This window comes from Danio rerio, chromosome 7 (assembly GCF_052040795.2).
Source record: "Danio rerio strain M-AB ecotype USA chromosome 7, GRCz13ab, whole genome shotgun sequence".
Taxonomy (NCBI): Eukaryota; Metazoa; Chordata; class Actinopteri; order Cypriniformes; family Danionidae; genus Danio; species Danio rerio.
The window spans coordinates 12931813-12952288 of NC_141027.1; the positions used below are offsets into that span (position 1 = coordinate 12931813).

The 20476-nt window shown below is 36.0% G+C and overlaps 1 protein-coding gene and 1 long non-coding RNA gene across 3 annotated transcripts in view; both read left to right on the forward strand.

Moving 5' to 3' along the window:
• LOC148679675 (uncharacterized) overlaps positions 1-20476 on the forward strand; it is a 162273-nt gene that overhangs the window by 89591 nt on the left and 52206 nt on the right. The window lies entirely within an intron of this gene.
• saa (serum amyloid A) lies at positions 1034-12991 on the forward strand. 2 transcript variants are annotated; one of them, XM_087259168.1, is made up of 4 exons: positions 1034-2831; positions 6862-6959; positions 10935-11073; positions 12610-12991. In XM_087259168.1, the coding sequence occupies exons 2-4, from the start codon at positions 6872-6874 to the stop codon at positions 12746-12748; spliced, it is 366 nt and encodes a 121-aa protein (XP_087115294.1). In that variant the 5' UTR covers positions 1034-2831; positions 6862-6871; the 3' UTR covers positions 12749-12991.

The following is a 20476-nucleotide window of genomic DNA, read 5'->3' on the forward strand; positions in this document are numbered from 1 at the left end:
GTTTGCTCAAAAATATAAAGCAGGGCAAATGTTTTTCAACATAAATAAATAAATAAATAAATAAATAGAGGTTTGCTCAAAAATATAAAGCAGCACAAATGTTTTTCAATGTGAACAAATCAATGAATAAATAAATGAATTAATTAATTAATTAAGTATCGAGGTTTGCTCAAAAAATTTATGCAGTGAAAAGCTTTTAAACATAAATAAATGAATAAATAAATAAACAATGTATCAAGGTTTGTTAAAAAACATGAAGCAGAGCAAATGTTTTTAAACATGAATAAATGATTAAATATATAAAGTACCATGGTTTGCATAAAAATATACTGCGCTGCAAATGCTTTTCAACATAAATAAATAAAGTATTAAGGCTTGCTCAAAAATATTATGCAGCGCCAAAGTTTTTCAACATAAATAAATGAATAAATAAAGTTTCAAGGTTTGCACAAAAATTAAGCAGCGCAATTTTTTTTCAACATAAATAAATAAATATATCAATTGATTATTTAATAAAGTATCAAGGTTTTCTCAAAAATATGATTTAGTGCAAAAGTTTACCAACATAAATAAATAAATAAATAAATAAATAAATAAATAAATAAATAAATAAATAAATAAAAAGTAGTGCCACTGTTTTTCAACATAAATAAATAAATTAAGTATAAATGTTTGCACAAAATATAAAGCAGCGCAAATATTTTTTTAAATAAATAAATAAATAATACATAAATAAAGTATCAAGGTTTGCACAAAAAAGCAGTGCAAATGTTTTTCAAAATAAATCAATAAATAAAGTATCAAGGGATGCATGAAAATATAAAGCAGCACAAATGTTTTTCAAAATGAATAAATAATATATAAATAAATAAGTGAATAAACAAAGTATCAAGGTTTGCACAAATATATAAAGCAGTACAAAAGTTTTCTCAACATTTATAGCAACAAGAAATAGAAAATCAGCATATTATCATGCCTTATGAAGAATGATGTGACACTGAAGACTGAAGGACGGATTCATTGATTTATTGTCTGATAAAGCAATATTATCAGGTCAGAACCTGCTTTAGGTGTGAGTTCACATAACCAGGTTTACTTTCAATGCTTTTGTAATCAGATGTTGAGTCATCCTTGAAAATTTGTCATGTAAGAGCAGGTGTGGTCATTAACTGCATGTGTTTGCTTTCCAGAGATCTGCCTCCAGATATTTAGCTGTATGCAAGGACGTTTTTGTTTTGTTTTGTTTAATTTTATGCACATGGCTGTGCATACAATAAAGTAGTATACCTGTACATACAGTGCTCAGCATAAATGTGTACACCCCTAACAGATCTCTCTTTTTAAATTAGTATTTTCTAGGATGCTTTACATTAATAAATATGTGCATACATTCTCCGGCCACTTTATTAGGTACACCTGTCAACTGGTTGTTATTGCAAATTTCTAATCGGCCAAACGCATGGCAGCAGCTCAATGCATTTAGGTGTATAGACATGGGCAAGACAATCTGCTGCAGTTTAAACTGACCATTAGAATGAGGAAGAAAGATGATTTAAGTGACTTTGAATGTTGCATGGTTGTTGGTGTCAGACAGGCTGGTCTGAGTACTTAAGAAACTGCTAATCTACTGGGATTTTCATGCACAACCATCTCTAGGATTTACAGAGAATGGTCTAAAAAAGAGAAAATATCCAGTGAGCGGCAGATCTTGTTGATGACAGAGGTCAGAGGAGAATGGCCAGACTGGTTCGAGCTAATAGAAAGGAAACAGTAACTCGTTACAACCGAGGTATGCAGAATAGCATCTCTGAACGCACAACACGTCCAACCTTGAGGCTACAGCAGCAGAAGACCACGCCGGGTGCCACTCCTATCAGCCAAGAACAGGAAGCTGAGGCTACAATTCACACAGGCTCACCAAAATTGGACAATAGAAGATTAGAAAAATCTCAATTTCTGCTGCGACATTCGGATGGTAGGAATTTGGCTCAATCCAATAGAGCACTTTTGGGATGTGGTGGAATGGGACATTCCCATCATGGATGTGCAGTGGACAAATCTGCAGCAACTGCATGTTGCTTTCATCTCAATATGGACCAAAATCTCTGAGAAATATTTTCAGTATCTTGTTGAATCTATGCCACGATGGATTAAGGCAGTACTGAAGGCAAAATAGGGTCCAAGTCAGGATTAGTAAGGTGTACCTAATAAAGTGGCCGGTGAGTGTACATTAGATAAATAAGCCCAAACTAATCAGAGAAAAAAAACGTACTATCCAACGATTATTACAACCAAATTAATGTTGGGGGAAAATATTAAACAACACAATTTTAATAAATATGAAAAATCAAGATAAGCATATTCAGTTGAAAATGTGTAGTTTGTAGTTTATTATTATTCTATTTTTTGAAAAAACTGCTTTGAATTTTAATGTATATTCTTTCTGTTCCCAAAGACGTCGTATGACCAAGCTCTTATTTTAATGGATTTAGCTCTTTATTAAAACTGTTTTATTTAAATATACAGAATATTCTTGCCTGTATTCATTGAAAAATGAAGATGTCCTCAATTATGCTCAGTACCGTTTATTTGTCAATGTGTATATATTTTCAGCGTTAAAAATATTTTCCTCTATTATCTGTGTTGTCAGCACGGTGGCTCAGTGGGTAGCACTGTCGCCTTGCAGCAAGAAGATTACTGGTTCCAGCCTCAGCTGGGCCAGTTGGTATTTCTGTGTGGAGTTTGCATGTTCTCCCCGTGTTGCTGTTGGTTTCTTTCAGGTGCTCCGGTTTCCCCCACAAGTGAAAAGACATCCACAATAGGGGAATTGGGTAAGCTAAATTGTCCGTAGTGTGTATGTGTGTAAATGGGGGTCTATGAGTGTTTCCCAGTGATGGGTTGCAGCTGAAAGGGCATCCGCTCTGTAAAACATATGCTGGATAAGTTGGCGGTTCATTCTGCTGTGATGACCCCAGATTAATAAAGGGACTAAGCCGAAAAGAAAACAATTATCTGTGTTTTTGTCATTTCCTCATCCTCCACTAGGTTTCAAACCTGTTAAGTTTCCGTTTTATGTTGAACATGAATATATTTTGAAAACTTTTGGGTAGCCATTGATTTACATTTTGTTTTTTCAGCTTGATGTCACTAGGAAATGTAAGTATTTTATGTTTTGTTAGTTTAGTGACTACGAAGTTCAGTTGTACGAAAATGCACGATTTTAAAAAGGAGGCGTGGCACTCAACCCCGCCCCTAAACCCAGCCATGATTGGGGGACGAGCAAATCAAACTAAATTGTATGAATTAAATCGTATGAATTCATACGAAGTAGCCACTAAATCAAAAAGTTAGATTGTGTTGCCTTTTTTTACTACTATGGTAGTATGCGTTTCCAACATTGACAATGTTTACATGGACATCAGTAATCAAATTATTTGCCTTAATCTGAATAAGACAATAATATGATTAAGGTGTTTACTTGAGTTGCTTTTTAAATGTTCCTATATGATCCCGTTTTACATGTTCATAATCATACTTCGATTAACACCATTAAGGACCACGCTACCCCTGTTTCCTCCAGAGTTTCATGTAATTTCGGATGTTTCATTTTTAATTTGTCGACTTCAACTGTAGTTAGGCACTTTCACTTTCATTCAGGAACATTTCATTCATGCCCCTGTTGAAAAACAAGATATTGGATGCAAGGAGCTGCTGGAAGAGTGTTGTTTTAATGGAATTTGAGACCGCACGCAATATGGGGAAAAAAACCTCTGCATTTTGCGAAGTGTGTGTCTGTGGTCCCTGACTCAGGAGGTGCAGAGAATAGTGTCGAAACAGCCGTGTGTGTATACACTATCCTGTCGCAAAATGCAGCCAAAGCCCAACATGACGGTAATAATTTGATTACGGTGTTTACATGTCTGTACTGCACTTCAATAATGTGACTAAAATCGGCATACTCCACATGTCTTAATTCCATTTCTGTTTAGTTCATTTATGACCTTAATTGGATTAAATTAATCAAAAAACACTGTTTACATGGTAGACTCTTAATCAGAGTATTGTCCTTAATCATATTAAAATCTGATTATTGGTGTGCGTGTAAACATACTCGTTGTCAAAATATTGCCTTCTGTGTTTAACAGGTAAGAAAGTAACTCATAAAAGTCTAAAACCACTTGACTGTGAGTAAATTGTGACTAAATGTTCATTTTTGGGTGAACTATCGCTTTAAGAGGACATTTTTTGTTGTTGATGAAAGAACATTCTGATCATCTAAAAAAATGATTGTGCAATAAATAAATTTTATGGGTGTGAATGAATCTTTATAAACCCATTAACAACAGATCTTTATTTGTTAAGATTGCAGTGTCTACATGTCTAAACATCTGTATGGAAACTCCTTCCCTCAGACTGACCTTTGTTTAAAGATGATTCAGAGCCCACAAAAGCTGAAAGCGACAACAGCATAAGAAGTGAAAGTAAAATTATTTGCACGTATTAGAAATATCAGGGTTTATAGTTATGCTTTTTTTGTTTAAAAATAGGCACTTTTAAAAAACTAAAGATATTATTTTATGCCAAAATTGATTGACTACCTCTGCACTACTTTTAGTACTGTTAATAAACTTTTATAGTTTTTATTATTATTCAAAAGGAAGTGTAAATTCGATATTCTATTAGATTTTGGTTTTGGTAAAATGTTGTCCTTTTTATTTATTCATTTTATTTTTACATTCATTCATTCATTGTCTTGTCGGATTAGTCCCTTTATTAATCCGGGGTCGCCACAGTGGAGTGAACCGGCAACTTATCCAGCAAGTTTTTACGTAGAGGATGCCCTTCTAGCCGCAACCCATCTCTGGGAAAAATATTTTTACATTTATTTACAAATATGAAGTACTTATTTATATTTAGGCCCATCTTTTTGTTTGTTTGTTTTAGATAATTTAGTTTCAGCTGTTTTTGTACTTCAGTTAGATATTGAACTTCTTAGGTGATGTTTAGTAACAAATGTAATGCATTTATGCTTTTGGTTTGAGGACAAAAACTAAGTTTGTTTAATGGACTTTTCACAATTGAATAAAATGTGTAATTTTTATCAGCTACAATGCTAGGAGTTTTCAAAACAAGTTCTTTATTATTGATCGTGTGTTCATTTGAATGTTTTTAATGCACAATTAAAGAACAGTCTTCTTTTTATTTTCATTGTGTATACATATGACATTTATTCATTTCATGTAGTAGTTTTAGATTATCTAATTTAGTTTATTTTAGTACTTAAAACCAAAAAAAGTTATATATATATATATATATATATATATATATATATATATATATATATATATATATATATATATATATATATATATATATATATATGAAGGTTGCTGGTTCGAGCACCGGCTGAGTCAGTTGGCATTTCTGTGTGGAGTTTGCATGTTCGTCCCGTGTTCGTGTGGGTTTTCTCTGGGTGCTCCAGTTTCCCCCACAGTCCAAAGACATGCGCTATCGGTGAATTTAATAAGCGAAATTGCCCGTAGTGTATGTGAGTGTGTGCAAAAGTGTGTAGATGTTTTCCAGTGTTGTGTTTTTGGCTGGAAGGGCATCCACTGCGTAAAACATGTGCTGGATAAGTTGGTGGTCCATTCTGCTATGGCGACTCCAGATTAATAAAGGGACTAAGCTGAAAAGATATTTATCTAGATTCATTCATTCAGTATTTTAAGCCAAGTGGCTGTAAACAATTTATTTGGGCTGAATTTAAACAAACAAATTAAGTTGTACTATATTTAATTTGTTTGTTAAAGTTCAAAAAATACAAATTGTTTGCAATAATTTTGCAGACATTCTTTTTTTTAGTGTACTGAGTGATTTCAGCTGCTGTCTGGGCTTTCATTGCCTTTTTACACTTCCCTTTCTCCATGTGTTCAATACTTTTTCCCTGTGTCATTTAATTTTATTACACTTATGTCATTTGTAAACTAATTAGATTTGTTTTTTGCATATATGGATTTCTTTGGTTGTTACCAACATCCGGGGAAAAAATTTCAACAGCATCTTTAGAAATATGTTGTCTGTAAAAATAGCGACGCGTTCAATACTTATTTCCCTGTATATCCTTTGCACTCCTGGTTAGACCTAAACTGCATTTTGTAAAATTTAATCCAATCTAATGTAACACTTTTATTGACAAAAGTCAAAATATGGTTAGAATTATGTTTACAAATGATTTTCAAATAAGAATGTTTTGTTTATAGCTTGTATAAATACACTTTTAAAATGCTGCTTTCCACTCAATAATTGTGTTGATTTAGCTCATTATAAATAAGTAGTTTGAACAAGCAGAAAAAAAAAAAAAAATATATATATATATATATATATATATGTATATATATATATATATATATATATATATATATATATATATATATATATATACATATATATATATATATATATATATATATATATATATATTTTTTTTTTTTTTATTTATTTTCCTAGCCAGCAGTTTTTCCAGCATGTCTGGCACAATGTCATTAAAATATAAGCAGTGATGTTTCACAATTTTTGGTTTTCCCATAAACAGTTACGCAATACAGGTCTGACCACTTCAGGATTAAATTAGTGTAACTTTCCATAATAAATCTGTTGGGAAAACCCACATCCAGCCCAATCCAAGCCTTATAAATATCTCAGCCTGGATGAAGACATGAACTGAGCGAATCCTGAGTGGTAAGAGATGCTTTCTGTATGCAAGGGAGTGAAGTTACAGAGAGTTCATCAATAGCTGCAGATTTTAGAATTTCTGTGCTGTGATATTAATGTTTGTTTGTTGTAATGTTTGTGTGTGTTCAGTTCTGAAATCATGAAGCTTCTTCTTGCTGTGCTGGTGATGTTTATGGTGGTGGAAGCCCAGGCGCAGTGGTATCGCTTCCCAGGAGAAGCCGCTGGAGGTCAGTTATTATTCCAGTTTATCTCCATATAGCATGCAAGCACACTCAAAAAAATTACGTTTGTTGTTAGTTCAAACTACATATTTAAAATGAGTTGAAATATCACAATTTGGGACAACTTGATAGTGTTATGTTCAATGTACTTCAATTTTTTAAATTTTTTAATAAATTAATTTAGCATTTTTATCAAATCAATTGTGTGGAACAGTGCATGCAATCTCAAGAAACTGCACTGAAAAAGGTATTAATTGGATTTACTCACTTGTTTTTTACGGTAAGTGGTTACAAACTATTTATATGGGCTGAATTGCAACAAACAAATTAAGTTGAACATTACTAAGTTAAATTTGTTTGTTAAAAAATTAGCCAACAGTATATAAACTGTTTGCAACCACTTACCTTAAAAATGTAGTAAATCTGATTATTAATTTTTTTTAGTCTGACTTTTACTGCTTGTTCAAACCACTTATTCAGGGTGTCCGTGGGGTCTTAAAAAGTATTAAAAGTTGATAAACCAATGTGGATAAATTTAAGGCCCTTAAAACTTATTGAGGCAAGGCAGTGGCGCAGTAGGTAGTGCTGTCGCCTCACAGCAAGAAGGTCGCTGGTTCGAACCTCGGCTCAGTTGGCGTTTCGGTGTGGAGTTTGCATGTTCTCCCTGCCTTCACGTGGGTTTCCTCCGGGTGCTCCGGTTTCCCCCACAGTCCAAAGACATGCGGTACAGGTGAATTGGGTTGGCTAAATTATGAGTGTATTGGAGTGTATGAGTGTGTGTGTGGATGTTTTCCAGAGATGGGTTGTGGCTGGAAGGGCATCCGCTGCGTAAAAACTTGCTGGATAAGTTGGCGGTTCATTCCGCTGTGGCAACCCCGGATTAATAAAGGGACTAAGCCGACAAGAATATGAATGAATGAATTAATGAATAAAACGTATTGAAAAGTCTTAAATGCTATTTTGCAAGGTATTAAATGTTATATCAATTTTGATTATGCATTATATAGTTGTTTGCTAAAGTTTGCCTGAATTAAATCTGGGAATATCAGGATGCTGTATATTTTATGAAACCAATGAAATCCTGCTAGATTTGACATCATGCTGCTTTGTTTACCAAGGCAACGCCATTACATCTGCAGTTCCATAGGTGCCACCAGCTGAATTAGCTAGATTTAATAGATTTTTATTCAGAATATGAACAATGTTTTAGTTTTGTTACATTAATATTTTGTAAATATACTGTAGTTGAAAATCTCGCCAGTGTTTCTGGTTTAAAAGTGGCAATAAGGTCTTAAAATGACTGGAAAGAGTGTTAAGAAAGATCTTAAAAGGTATTAAATTTCACTCTCTGATTTCTGTATATAGTCTATTTAAAATGAGTTGAAACAACACAATTGTTTTATGTTTAATCCACTTACATTTGTAAAAACAATGAAGCTAACTTAAACAAGTGTCGGGACAACATGAAGGAATTATGTAGAACCCAGAATTTTTTACAGTGAACTAAATAGAAGCATACACTGTAAAAAAAAAAAAAAAAAAAAAAAAAACGCAGGGTTTCACACAATCGATGTGTGTTGAGACAACAAGAAGGAATTAAGTTAACTGATTTTCTAGTTTTTACAAATTTAAGTGAATTGAACATAAAAGAATTAATCTGTCCGGAAAAACCCCCAAAAGAAGTTTCTGCCGTGAAACTCTATATGCCTGCACAGGCTGGTAGGTCACCTAATCTGCTTATGCATCATTAACTACATGGCACAGGAGATTTCGTCACCTCAGCAGCCAATAAGCTTGCTCCTCATCACCTTAAATGTTCCATGTCATTTTACGCTGTTAAGCTGCGTCACGTTTTCAGAGACCCTCCTCCACCCCAGCTCCACCTGACCTTAAATCTGCTACAGGAGTTATATATATTATGTTTGCAGCAGCATGTTATATTCTCAGATGGCATGTCTGTGTATATACTGGGAGTAGCAGGTCTTGGTATTTGCTTTGCCATAATAATCAAAGCAGCAGCAGCGTTGCAGATCTATACCACCAAGACCAAATACATCAACATTGCCATATACATATTCATTACCATATTAAATCCCGATAGTGTTCATGAAAGAAATTACTTCACTGTAAAACCCAAAATATTAAGGTAACTCAAAACATTTGAAGAAACCTATTGCAACAAACCATTTAAGTTCAAAAACTAATCGTAATGAGTAATGTGAACTTACTCCATTTGAGTAAATGAAGCAATTTGAGCACGGTAAAACCCAATAATTGAAGAGAACTCAAACCAACTGAGTGCTGTAAAACCCAATAAGTTAAAGCAACTCAAACTGTTTGAGGAAACCGATTTCTACAAACCACTTGAGATATAAAAAAAACATCAATATGAGTATTGTGATTTTCAAAACTCTTTTCAAATGAGTAGAATTAACTTTCAGTCAATTTTAAGTTAACTACACTATTTGATAAAGTTGACTTTTGGGTTTTACAGTGTTAATAAGTAGTTTAAACAAACAGCAAACGTCATTTATTTGAGTGTAGTTGACTAAAGATTAAATCTGCAGATTTTAAGACATTTTATGCATTTCTTGCTCACCAATGAATTTTCTGAATGAGAGAGAATGAGAGTGATTATTAAACGTCCCACTAAAAAGCCCCAATAAGTTGATTTAACGAATTTGATTACGTAAACTACACTATAAAACCCCAAAAATTAAGATAACCATTATAAAGATAACCCCAATAATTGAAGAGAACTCAAATTAATTGAGTACTGCAAAACCCAATAAGTTGTTTGTGGAAACTGACTGCTACAAATCATTTGAGTTGAAAAAAAAAACTATCTATTTGAGTACTGTGAAGTAATGAGGTATTTAATTAACTCATTACCTTCAACACTGAGTTCAAAACTCTTTTCAAGTGAGCAGAATTAACTCTCAGTCAATTTTGAGTTAACTACACTCATTTCATTTGATAAAGTTGACTTTTGGGTTTTACAGTGTAGTTCCCTTAATTAAATATATTGATAGAGTCTCCCAAAACTTTTATATTTAAGCTTATTTAACTTGATGCATATGTAGGATATATATCATTTTGCACTGCACTTATCAAGTTAAAAATCATACATTTGTTAATTTGAGTTCACTTAAATATTAAAGTTTGCTCAACATGAAAGTAACCTGAAATTAATTTTATTCATTCATTTTCATTTCGGCTTATACCCTTTATTAATCTGGGGTCGCCACAGCGGAATGAACCGCCAACTTATCCAGCATATGTTTTATGCAGCGGATAACCTTTCGGCTGCAATCTAACACTGGGAAACACTCATACACTCTTGCATTCACAAACATACACTACGGCCAATTTAGCTTATTCAAATTCACCTATAGTGCATGTCTTGGGACTTGTGGGGGAAACCGGAGCAAGTGGAGGAAACCCACGCCAACATGGGGAGAACATTCAAACTCCACACAGAAATGCTAACTGAACCAGCCAGGGCTAGAACCAGCAACCTTCCTGCTGTGAGGTGATCAGGCTATTAACTGTGCCACCATGATGCCCTGAAATTAATTTTAAATGTTTTATTTAAATTTCATAGAACTAATTTTATAAAGGTTTTGTTTTTGACTGAGTGCTTTGTGCATAAACCAAACAGAAAAAAACATGTGCTGCATGACACTTTTATGGACAAACGTCAAAGTAATGCATAACATATCACACACACACACACGCACACAGTCTTACTACTGTAGTTTTACAGTAAAATAAAATTTTATCACGACTAATTTTATAGACAAGTAAAAGATTAATGTCTCGATTTTAGAAAAAAAATATATTCAAAATTAAGCACTTTTATTGTCAAAATCATAAAAGTTTTAAACAAGTCAAGAGTGAGTGAGTATTATGATGATGGCAGAATTTTTCCTTTTTGGGTGAACTATCCCTTTAACTAACTTTTTTACTCTATTTTTGAAGGTACAAAGGACATGTGGCGTGCCTACCAGCATATGAAAGAGGCCAATTGGAAGAACTCGGACAAGTATTTCCATGCACGTGGGAACTATGAAGCTGCACAGCGGGGTCCTGGGGGCTATTGGGCAGCTAAAGTTATCAGGTTGGTAATGTTTGATTAAACCCGACAACTATATTCCTCAGACCAAGAATTTTTATTCATTGATTCATTTTCTTTTCGGCTTAGTCCCTTTAGTCCCAGCATATGTTTTACGCAGTGGATGCCCTTCCAGCTGCAACCCAGTCTTGGGAAACATCCATACAATCTTAGGCCCTGTTTACACTAATGCGTTTTCGTTTTAAAACGCACAAGTTTTGCTATGGTTACGCCATCCGTCCACACTACGCCGGAGTTCTCGAGCGCCGAAAACCGAGCGTTTTGAAAGCGCTGGAGAGGCCGTTTTCATTCAAAAACGCTGCTGCTCCGTTTCAGTGAGGAAAAACAGAGACATCGGAAAACGGAGGCGGGACTGCTGCGATTCGCTACCTGATTGGGGCTTTTGTGTCATTGCGTATCCTTCCCTTATTCGTCAAGCCCCTATCACACGACTATAACACCGGAAGACAGTACTGTAAACAACAACATGGACACAGAAATGGGAGCGTTGTTAGCACTATTGTCTGTTTTAGGCGCCATTGTGCAGTTATTCATTTGTTACGTTTAGTAACAACTCAACCTCGTCGTCTGTCCACAAAAATACCTCTCTTGCTTTCTTTGCCTTCGTGTTTAATGTACAACCTGCGTTTGTTGACAAACAATACCCAAATGCCGAGCGAGACACATGCTTTCTGTTTATACTAGAATGCGCATGCCCAGAGTGCGCAAATAGTCACGTGATATACGTTTTTGGTGGCGTAGTGTGGACGGAGATATGTTCAGAGACGCTAGGTGAAACCCTAGTGTGGATCGTTTTTGATCTAAAACGCTGTTTTAAAACTAAAACGCACTAGTGTAAACGGGGCCTTATTCACACACATACACTACGGTCAATTAAGCTAACCCAATTCATCTATACCGCATGTTTTTGGACTTGTGGGGGAAACCGAAGCACCTGGAGGAAACCCACACCAACACAGGGAGAACATACAAACTCCACACAGAAACGCCAACTGACCCAGCTAGCAAAACGTTACATTTTAGCAAAAAAAAAAATATTATTCTGGAGCCAGACAGAAGTGAGATCAGGGGTCCTATCATACACCCGGCGCAATGCGGTGCATTGCTCGATGCAATTGTTGTTTGCTAGTTTCAGCTCGGCGCAAGAGTCGTTTTGATGTTTTGCACCACGCTGTTTAAATAGCAAATGCATTTGCGCTCATATGTGCGCCCATAGGCGTTTTGGTCTAAAAAAGGAGGCGTGTTGAAGCACATTGCTGGCGTGTTGCTATTTTGAGGAACTTAAATATACCGGAGTACCTGGAGGAAACCCACACAAACACAGGGAGAACATGCAAACTCCACGCAGAAAGGCCAACTGACCCAGCCGAGGCTCAAACCAGCGACCTTCTTGCTGTGAGGCGACAGCACTACTTACTGCACCACCGTGTCGCCCTTTATTAAGCCGTTTTAAATATATTTGATGAATCGTTGCACAATATTGTAGGAAATCATTGTCAAACCTTGTTGTGATGTGTTCAGTGATGGACGGGAGGCTCTGCAAGGTCTCATTCGCCGAGGCAATTCAGATGCTGCAGCCGATCAGGAGGCCAATCTCTGGGGCCGAAACGGCGGAGACCCCAACAAATACAGACCTAAAGGCCTGCCCATAAAGTACTGAAAAGATGACCATCAGAAGACTAAATCATCAACTAAAGTAGTACAGTTTGCATGACAAATATTAAGCCATTTCACTCACTTTATATATTGATGGTTATTTTCTTCAAATCTCCATGTATGCAAATATTACTGTACACCTTTCTTTGACATATTTGTTTAATTCTTAATATGTTATATTGAAGTTAAAGTGGTGTTATTTTGGTGAATTTAATGTTTTTAAGTCTTAATAAAGAAAACAACATAAGTCACGTGTTTTTGTTTTTCTTATGTTTTTCAATGTTTTTTTTTTTCTTTAAATCTTTATGCAAATAATACATCTTTCACATATTTGTTTGATTTTTAATATTGAAGTTACGGTGATATGATGTGGTCCATATAATGTCTTTTAAAAGTCTTATCATTAAAGAATACAACCTTAGTCTAGTATTTTTTCTTGATTGCTGCCATTAAGGAAATTTACAAAATCAAAATGTAATCTTTTATGTTAACGTTACTTTAATTTATTAAACTTTATATAGATGTGAAACAAACGTTTTATCAATTGTATTTTATTTAGGAAACTCTTTTCTTGCGTATGTCACAAAAGCTATGGATATAGGCAATTATATTTGTAACTTATTTTATATGTAACGCTAACTTTACCTGTGGGATAATAGAAATAAACAACTCACCTCACGACTAACGTTAACCTCATCTCTCTGGGTAGTTTTGCTGTAGTTCAATACTTTGGTGTTATATAATGATGAGAACTCGTGGGATAATAAAATATAATCAAAATGTCAGTCAAAAAATGTCGAAATTTGTGTAAAACTTCGTGTCTGTTTTTATTCACGTCACTCACTCACCAACTGTTTATGTCGGAGCGCCTCCTTCCGGTCACACGAGCAACTGTCCTCCACAATAATATCCGTAGATGAATGATATCCAGCTGGAGACCCGCAGACCAATTCACGTCTCAGGCACACACGATCTAGGCCAGCAGGGGTGGGCAAACTCGGTCATGGAGGGCCAGTGTACTGCACAGTTTAGCTCCAACACTAATCAAACACACCTGAACAAGCTAATCGGTGTCTTCAAGATCACTAGAAACTATAAGCAGGTGTGTTTTATTAGAAGTAGAGCTAAACTGTGCACACCGGCCCTCCAGGACCGAGTTTGCCCACCCCTGATCTATAGACGAACCATGGTTACGGATGTTAATGTTATTAACGTCTTCTTGGACATCGTCATCAATATATATATATATATAGGACTATTTATAGCCAAATATTTCGCATTTTATTGATTATTTGAAGTGAGCACAATGTTCTCAACATATAAATATATAGTATCATAATATTTTGTTTGGGCATTCATGAATGGACATTCAAACTGTCCATTTTTGATTTCCTTTTACAAAAATGAAATAAACAAGGTTATGGTTTGAATAGCACTGCTTTTTAAATACACTTATTTATTCATTCATTCATTTTCTTGTCGGCTTAGTCCCTATATTAATCCGGGGTCGCCACAGCGGAATGAACTGCTAACTTATCCAGCAAATTTTTTTACGCAGCAGATGCCCTTCCAGCCGCAACCCATCTCTGGGAATACACTGTTATTATTTTGTTTAACAAAATTTTTTGTCTTGCTTTTTAGTGCAAATGTTTAGAGATTCTAAGATTATTTGAAAGCAAATTTACATACTAAAAGTTTTCAGATCAAAACAAGTCAAAACTATGCTTAAACCAAGACGTGTGTTTCTTCATTTTGCTTCTCAACTTAAACGATTTAAACATCAGACACTTTGTGGAAGAGTTAATCACGACCTTTTAGGAACCACAGAATCCCTGATTTAAGGGGTAGATTTATGGTTTTAAATCAAATTTTAATTGTTTCCCCAAAACTAAAAATGATTTTAGAATTTAGGCAACTCAATCTACTTGTTTCACACCTTAACAAGTTTTCTTTCTTCTGTTAAGCACAAAAGAAGATATCTTGAAGAATGCTGAAAACCTGTAACCATTCACCTCTATTTGTTTTTCCTACAATGGAAGTTACATGATTTATTACATTGTATTTTGTAACCAATAATGAGTGTTTGATGAAAAATGTTAAAGTTTAATAAATACTCTGTGACTTGTTGTTAATATAGGCCTATGTGTGTTTAATGCTGTCCTGCACCAGCACATGTGGCATTTGACGTGTTTTTAATGTGCATATGCTCCTGTTAGATTAAAATATATAGGCCGACAGTGTAGAAACCATCACAGACATTCATATAGATTCCACAGCAAATACCATTAAGGCATTGCAAACCATCAAATGTTAACCAATAAAAACAGCACATTTTAATGTGGGTTTTGGGGAATTACTCCATTAGGATTAAACCCTTTTAACAGGCCACCAATGGAAGACAGCAAGTTGCCATTTGAGACCCACAGGAAGCATTACAGTTTCCATTATAACCATTAAAACTGTTACTCTGTGAGGGTTTAGCTATATTGAATTGTCAGCAGGGGTCGCTATGGCTTAGATGTGTTAATACATTAGTCAACAACATTTAAAGATAAAAAATAAATAAATAAAGTTGTCCTAAAACTACTGAACAACACCCATTCTTGTCTTAGGACAATTTTGAACAACCTTGTTGATCCACCTAAAATGTTGAATAGCTACTGTATAGCCTGTAATTCCAGGGTGAAGCCGTCTCATGTTAAATAATATTGGTATAATATCAAAATATATATGTATTGTAGCTCCCTCCAGCAACAAACGAGCAAGAGTCTGGCCTCATCTTGAACATATTGCAGATGTCCTTGCTCCTCGACAAGGTTGTGATGTTGGCTTATTAATTGGATACAACTGTCCACAGGCTCTTCTTCCACGAGAGGTAGTGGCTGGTGAAGGAAATCAACCTTTTGCACAGAGGACCGATTTGGGATGGAGTGTAATTGGTCATGGTAATCCATGTGTTGACTCTGGCGATATTTATGGAACAAGTCATCAGATTATTGTGAGGCAAGTAATGCCAAGTATACCTGCTTCTGTCAATCTCAAAACGAAGGTGCACTATGTCTGTCGAACACAAATCAAAGAAGTGGTTTCTCCAATAGATGTCATCAGGGTGTTTGAATCTGATTTTTGTGAGCAAGAATCTGAGGATTGCTGTATGTCTCAAGAGGATCTTCGATTCCTAGGGAAAATGAAAGCAGGTACATCATTAAATAAGGCTGGACATTATGAGATGCCACTACCATTTAAAGGTGACAGGCCTAACTTGCCAAACAATAAAGTCTGTGCAGTATATCGTCTCAAATGTTTGGCAAGAAGATTTAAGAAGGATATGCAGTATTACAGTGATTATACTGCTTTCATGAATGAAATCATTGCCTGTGGAGATGCTGAGAAGGTTCCACCTGAAGAAGCTGAGAAATGTTCAGCATGGTACATTCCTCATCATGGAGTGTATCATCCAAAAAAGCCTGGAAAAATTAGAGTTGTTTTTGATTGTTCTGCAAGGTTTCAAGGAACTTCTTTAAATGACCATCTTTTGACTGGCCCAGAGCTGACAAATACTCTAGTGGGTGTCTTGTGTCGTTTCAGGAAAAATCCAGTTGCCATTATGTGTGACATAGAACGCATGTTTCATCAGTTTCATGTCAAAGCAGAGGACCGAGATTATCTTCGATTCTTATGGTGGGACAACGGCAATTTGGAAGCTCAACCCTCAGTGTATAAAATGAAAGTTCATTTATTTGGTGCAGCTTCTTCCCCAGGTTGTGCAAATTATGGTCTTAAACATCTTGCTGCTGAAGGAAAAGGAATGTTCAATGAAGATGTTATCAGGTTCATCCAAAGGAACTTTTACGTTGATGATGGATTAGTAAGTGTGCCAACTGAAGCTGAAGCAATTGCTCTTGTGACTGAAGCTAAGAAACTCTGTAGCACTGGGAAACTTCGACTTCACAAGTTTATTTCCAACAGTAAGAAAGTTATCGCTTCAATTCCTCAAGAGGATCTTGCTAAAGGAGTAAAGGATTTGGATCTGGATCTGGGTGAGATGTATGTGGAGAGAGCACTTGGTGTTCAATGGTCAATTGCATCTGATGAATTCCAGTTTAGAGTCATTGTAAAGGAACATCCATTTACTCGCAGAGGAGTGTTGTCAACGATAGCATCTGTGTTTGATCCACTTGGATTTATGGCACCATTCATTTTGGTGGGCAAGAAGATCCTACAACAGCTGTGCTACAACAAGGCTAGTTGGGACGATTCATTGCCTGAAGAGTTGCAATCTCAATGGGAACGTTGGCTTTTAGATCTGCCAAATTTAGCTGATGTGAAGATCCCACGATGTTATGTTCCACAGATAAGTAACGAAGCCATTCGTTTTGAACTCCATCATTTCTCTGATGCTAGCATCTCAGGATATGGGGAATGCTCCTATCTTCGAACAGTCAGTGCATCAGGTGAGGTTCATTGCTCTTTCGTCATGGGAAAGTCACGAGTTGCACCAACAAAAATAACTACTATTCCAAGACTAGAACTTTCAGCTGCAGTGGTCGCTGTACGGGTCAGTGATATGCTGAAGAAAGAATTGGACATTAAGGATTTACAGGAATGTTTCTGGATTGATTCTAAGGTAGTTCTGGGATACATCAACAATGATGCTAGGAGATTTCAAGTTTTTGTAGCTAATCGTGTTCAACGTATCAAGTTGAGTACTGAATCGAATCAATGGAAATATGTAGGCACTGAAGACAATCCTGCAGATTCTGCTTCTAGAGGTTTGATGGTTGAACAACTAGTGGCGTCGAGTTGGCTCAAGGGACCAAAATTCTTGTGGCAGAAAGATCTTCCCAGTGAAGAAGTTAAGGTGGGAGATGTGATCACAAGTAATGATCCAGAGCTTCGAAAGGTTCAAGTTTTCAATATCCAAGCAAATAAAGAAAAATCATTGTTAGAACGTCTTCTCCAATTCTCGGACTGGGCAAGGATGGTGAAGGCCATTGCCAGACTTAAACGGTATGTAAGAGAAGCTAAAGGTTTTGAATCCAAAGCTTTTGAACCTACTACTTTGGAGCAAAGGAAAGATGCTGAGCTCTTTATCATTCGGTTAGTTCAAGAAGCAACCTTTTCCCATGAAATGACGAGTCTCAAGAAACAACTAGCATTTACATCTGATGCTCAAACCAAAAGCCAATTGTACAAGTTAAGTCCTTTCCTGGATAATCAAGGCATACTGCGAGTTGGAGGTCGCTTGGCAAATGCAACTCTTCATTTAGACGTAAAATATCCTGCCATTCTTCCAAGGAAAAATCATTTCTCAGCATTACTAATCAAACATTATCACGAACGAGTACAACATCAAGGGCGAGGAATGACCGTGAATGAACTTCGGTCCAATGGTATATGGATTCTTGGATGCAGTAGTGCTGTTTCTTCTCACATATACAAATGCCTGAAATGTAGGAAATTTAGAAGGTGTGTAGAAGAACAGAAAATGGCTGATCTTCCTGAAGATCGTGTGCAGCCAACTCCACCTTTTCTATTGTGTGGAATGGATTGTTTTGGACCTTTTTATGTTACCGATGGTAGAAGGCAACTCAAACGCTATGGGTTATTGTTGACTTGTATGTGTTCCAGAGCCATACACATTGAAATGCTTGATGCTCTGTCTACTGATGCATTTATTAATGCTCTCCGCTCCTTTATAGCCATTCGTGGAACAGTTCGCCAAATTCGATGTGATCAGGGTACGAACTTTGTGGGGGCAAGCAGAGAATTTATGAGCACATTGAAAACAATGGATCAAGAGCAGATAAAGAAACTTGGCTGCGAGTTGATCATGAACATTCCATCAGCAAGTCATATGGGAGGTGTCTGGGAAAGACAGATCCGTACCGTAAGAAATGTTTTGACTTCTGTTCTTGACCAATGTCCTGGGGCACTTGACAGTACTTCCCTGCGAACTCTGTTGTATGAGGTTATGGCTATTGTGAATAGCAGGCCTTTGACTGTTGAGCATTTGAATGACCCTCTAGGTCCAGAACCTCTTACCCCAAATCACATCTTGACAATGAAGTCTATGATTGTGGAACCACCACCTGGAGAGTTTGTCAAAGAAGATCTTTATCTCCGTAAACGATGGCGCAAAGTGCAGTATTTAGTCAACAACTTCTGGTCGCGCTGGAGAAAAGAGTATCTTCTAAATCTTCAGCAAAGACAGAAATGGAATAAGAATCGCAGGAATGTTAAAGTGAATGACATAGTAATCCTTAAAGATGATGTTTCACCACGTAACAAGTGGAAATTGGCAAAGGTGGTAGACGTGTACCAAGGAAAGGATGGCAAAGTGAGACAAGTCAAGTTGTTAATGAGTGACTCTTCGCTTGATGGAAAGGGTAAGCGATTGTCTAAACCAAGTTACCTTGAGCGTCCAATACAGAAGGTAGTCATTCTTCTTGAAGCTGATTGAAGACTGCTTGATTTCACACTATCACTCCATGGGTTGCATTAATTTTCATAATTGTGTTTAAGTGTGATTTATAAAAAAGGAAAAAATCACAAGTGATTTGGTGGGAGTGTAGCAGATGTCATGTGTGTTTAAGATCTTATGCCAGTTCACCTAGGAACTAATTAAGGCGGAGCTAATTTCAGGAGCTAATTTTGTTTGTTTTGTATGATTTGTTGGGTTTGTTTGATTTGAAGTGTGGTGTTGTTGTTGCTGTTTGTTTGGTGTGTGCATTTAACTGTTTGTTTATGAGCGGTGCTATTTATAAAGTTAAATTGTATTAGTTAAGATTATGTGATCCAGTGTTATGTGTGACCTTAATGTGGTGATTTGGATTAATTTGATATGGAAATGCACTGTTGTAATTCATTGTTGTATGTTTTTTAGTTCTTACGTCTGGTACACCCCTGATGTCTTGTGGTTTGCTCTATGTTGAGAACTGAAGACTTGCTATGAAAATAAACCAGTCAGTAGAAACCAAAGACTCTTGCTCGTTTGTTGCTGGAGGGAGCTATAGTAAGAACTCAAGGCTCATTGCGAGTATGAAAGAAGAAGCAGGACAATTTAACCAATGAACTCAAGTATTCTGTTGTGCAAAGCAACGAAGTGAAATTATACATGGTTCAGCAATTTCAGAAGGAAAGGATATTGCCGGTGTAATATGGAGACGCAAGCATAACTTGAAGAGCAGCACAAGTCAAGACCAGCAGTAAGAGTGGTGCAGTTAAGTGTGATTAAAGGTACCTAACTGTGGTTAATGGCTGCAAAGACTTTAAGTATTGTTTAGTGTTTAATATTGTTATGTTCCTTTCAAAATGTTGGTGGTTTATTATTGACTTGTATGTAAATTAAGTACTGTTTAACTGCCTGTTTCTATTGCTGTGAAATAAGGGTAAATTTCACTTTCAGCGTTTAATTAGATTAAGGCATGATTTATGGTCTTAACTTTAAGGAATAAATAATAAAGAAAAGGATTTTAGAAGTGATAAAGGAGAAATTTAAACAATGTCAGATTTAGGTGAGCGGCCCATGGATGATAGAGTGAATCAGCAACTTGCAACTCAGCCCTCAGTGAGAAGTAAGGTGGCAACGGAAACTTCTGATGCTGTGGAGACTGAGCTACGAAGAGGAAAGAGGACTCGTAAGCTGACTGAAAAGGGTCAGAAGTTGCAAGAAGAGAAGTTGGAAAGGTATGAACAGAGATTCAAGGTCAGTTATGATAAATGGAAATCT